Consider the following 2,534-nt stretch of genomic DNA (forward strand, 5'->3'; position numbering starts at 1 on the left):
AGATGTTTGCAGGTAGCCACATGTGTCTGTGGCCAGTGGGGTGCTGGAAGTGCTGGCTGCTGCCTTAGGGTGATCCCTTCCCTTCCACCCCAGCCTCCTTCTGAGGAGTGAACTGCTTGAGTTCGAGAAACAAACTCCAGAGGCACTGCCAAAATTCAGTACAAACGTTAAAAATTTTATTTACAGTTAGGTAAAGCACGATTTCTTAAAAAAACCAAACCAAAACAAAACCCCCACTTTGATAAGAGGTATAATAATAGAATAAAGCTCTTTATGTACAAAAATACAATTTTCATATGAATGAACATCTTGAATAAATTAAACCGCTCTCTGGTCCAGTCGCTGAATACCCCGTGTCTGCTCCCACTCTAAAGCAGGCCGGCCGCGCTGGGGGTCAGCATCTATAATGCATGAGGCTCTCCGCTGTCACCGGGCGCGGGTCCCATCGGGGCCGGTGCTGGGACCCCCGGCAGGGGCTGAGCCGCCCCGGGGCAGGGCCGGGGACACGCACTGAGCCCCGCGCTGCACCCCGGGCCGCATCGGCCCCTTAAGCCTTTTCATGGTATTGTCAGGGCGTTCAAACCAAATTTTCATGCTCGTTTTTCTTCGCTGGAGAGCTACAAATTGTAAAATTGACTTTTCACCTCGTCTGCGGCAGCAAATCTGTCGCTTTTCTTCTTCCCAGTTTTTCGGAGTGGTGCGGGAGACGAGGTGGGGGTGGGGGGGGAAAGGGCCTGGGGGGAAGGAGAGTGATGAAAAGTGCAACGGGACGAGGCTGCCCCGACCCCTGTGCCGGGCGGTGCGGGGCGCGGGCGGTGCTCGCTAGCGGAGCGGCGCGGCCGGGCCGGCGGGCAGCCCGCGGAACCCCCGCAGGCTGTCGGCGGGCGCGTAAGCGCAGTCCTCGGAGGTGGCGGGGCTGCTGGGGCCGGAGGCGGAGGCGCACAGCGAGGGGGCGGACGGGGAGGCGCTGGACAGCCAGGACCCCGCGTCGCTGCCGGGGCTGGGGGGCGCGGCGGCCCCGCGGAAGGCGGGGGGCGGCGGGAGGCACTGCTCGGCCAGGCGGAGGGTCTCGGAGAGGGCCCAGATGTAGTTGTAGGCGAAGCGCAGGGTCTCGATCTTGGTGAGCTTGGTGTCGTCGGGGAAGGTGGGCAGGACGCTGCGGAGCTCGTCCAGGGCGGCGTTGAGGTGGTGCATGCGGTTCCGCTCGCGGTCGTTGGCCTTGACCCGCCGGCTGCGCTTGAGCGTGTGCAGCAGCGCCTCGGTCCGCGCCCGCGCACGGCCGCGCCGTCTGCGCCGCTCCCGCGGAGCGCCGGGCTCCGCGACCTCGCCGCTGCTGGGCGCCTCGGCGGGCATCCTGCGGGAGAAAAGCCGGAGCCCCGTCACTGCCACGCGGGGCAGGGGAGGAGGGAGAGGGGAGCGAAGGGGAAGGTGCGAAGCTGCAGGGGAAGGGGTGGGGGGGAAGGAAAAAAAGTAAATATAAGGGAGAGGGTGGCGGTGCGGGTGCTTGGCAGGTGCCGGCGCTCCCGTACTCACATGGAAAGGCACTCCCGGGGATGCGGCTAAGCAATAACGGTATAAAAACACAGAGAGGAAAAAGCCGAGCCGGTCGCTATAGGGAAAAGCACGGGACTCAGCGCCGAAAGAAAAAAAAAAAAAAAACGGGGAAAAAAAAGCCAAAGCCCGGGGAAAGGCGGGGCGGGGGGACACGCGACCGCGCGTGGCTTTGAAGTGCTGCGGGCTGCGATCCGCTCGTGTGAGCGGCGGCTTTGGCACACGACGGCGCGGCCGCCCGCTCTTATAGCGGCGGGCGGACAATGGCCCCGTGGCCGCCCCGCGGGGCCGCGCCGAGGCGGCAGGTCGGCCCCGTGCGCCGCGCCCTCCGGAGCGTGCCCGCAATTACCGCGGGCGGCCGCGCATCTGCCGCGCCCCCGGGGGACGGGGGAGAGAGGGGGGGTTCCCCCGCTTTGTCCCCCCCGTGTGCGGGGAGGGAGGCGGCAGCACAAAGCGGGGCAGGGGGGTCGCGGCTCAGCGCGCGGGTGGAAGGGTCACCGTCCCGCTCCGGCCGGAGGGGCTGCAGTGTGAGTTTAAACCGCTGCGGGCACGGTGTTTGGGGAAAGAAAAAGGTTAATCTGGATTTCCAGAGGATGAGCTGTGGATTATTCCCCGGCCAGATGCGGACGGAAGGTTTTGTCAGGTTTTCATTGCACCTTGCGCTTTTTCTACATCTGCCCGTCTGAGTGAAAATACTCTAAAATGGTAAAACTCAAAGCAGGTATTTCCCTCGTGCGTTTCTGAGGTGAATGTCAACACGTGCTTTGGCTTTCACGTGCTTTGGAAAGGATTTTGCAGGTGTTCAGAAAGTTAAAAGTTCCAAAGGACATTTATTTTATAAGATTTGGTGGTTGTAATCACTATATATACACGTATATACACACTGTATATACAACGTACAGATACAATTCTCCTTTGTCTGGACAAAACCAAAGAATTGCGCTGCTTTGATTGTAAAGTTCTTGCTGCTCTTGCTAGTCCCC

The 2,534-nt window shown here is 61.0% G+C and overlaps 1 protein-coding gene across 1 annotated transcript; it reads right to left on the reverse strand.

Annotated features, from left to right (window-relative positions):
* Positions 1-822: 822 nt before the first annotated feature.
* On the reverse strand, positions 823-1,353 carry NEUROG1 (neurogenin 1). The gene has a single exon (XM_033073601.1). It carries the CDS (start codon positions 1,351-1,353, stop codon positions 823-825), a length of 531 nt encoding a protein of 176 aa, XP_032929492.1.
* Between the last annotated feature and the right edge of the window lie 1,181 nt (positions 1,354-2,534).

The sequence above is a fragment of the Catharus ustulatus genome, chromosome 15, assembly GCF_009819885.2.
Source record: "Catharus ustulatus isolate bCatUst1 chromosome 15, bCatUst1.pri.v2, whole genome shotgun sequence".
Classification (NCBI taxonomy): Eukaryota; Metazoa; Chordata; class Aves; order Passeriformes; family Turdidae; genus Catharus; species Catharus ustulatus.

What these genes read in the sequence shown, in the direction of transcription:
- NEUROG1 (XM_033073601.1), bottom strand. Translation starts at nt 1,353, where the DNA reads ATGCCCGCCGAGGCGCCCAGCAGCGGCGAGGTCGCGGAGCCCGGCGCT.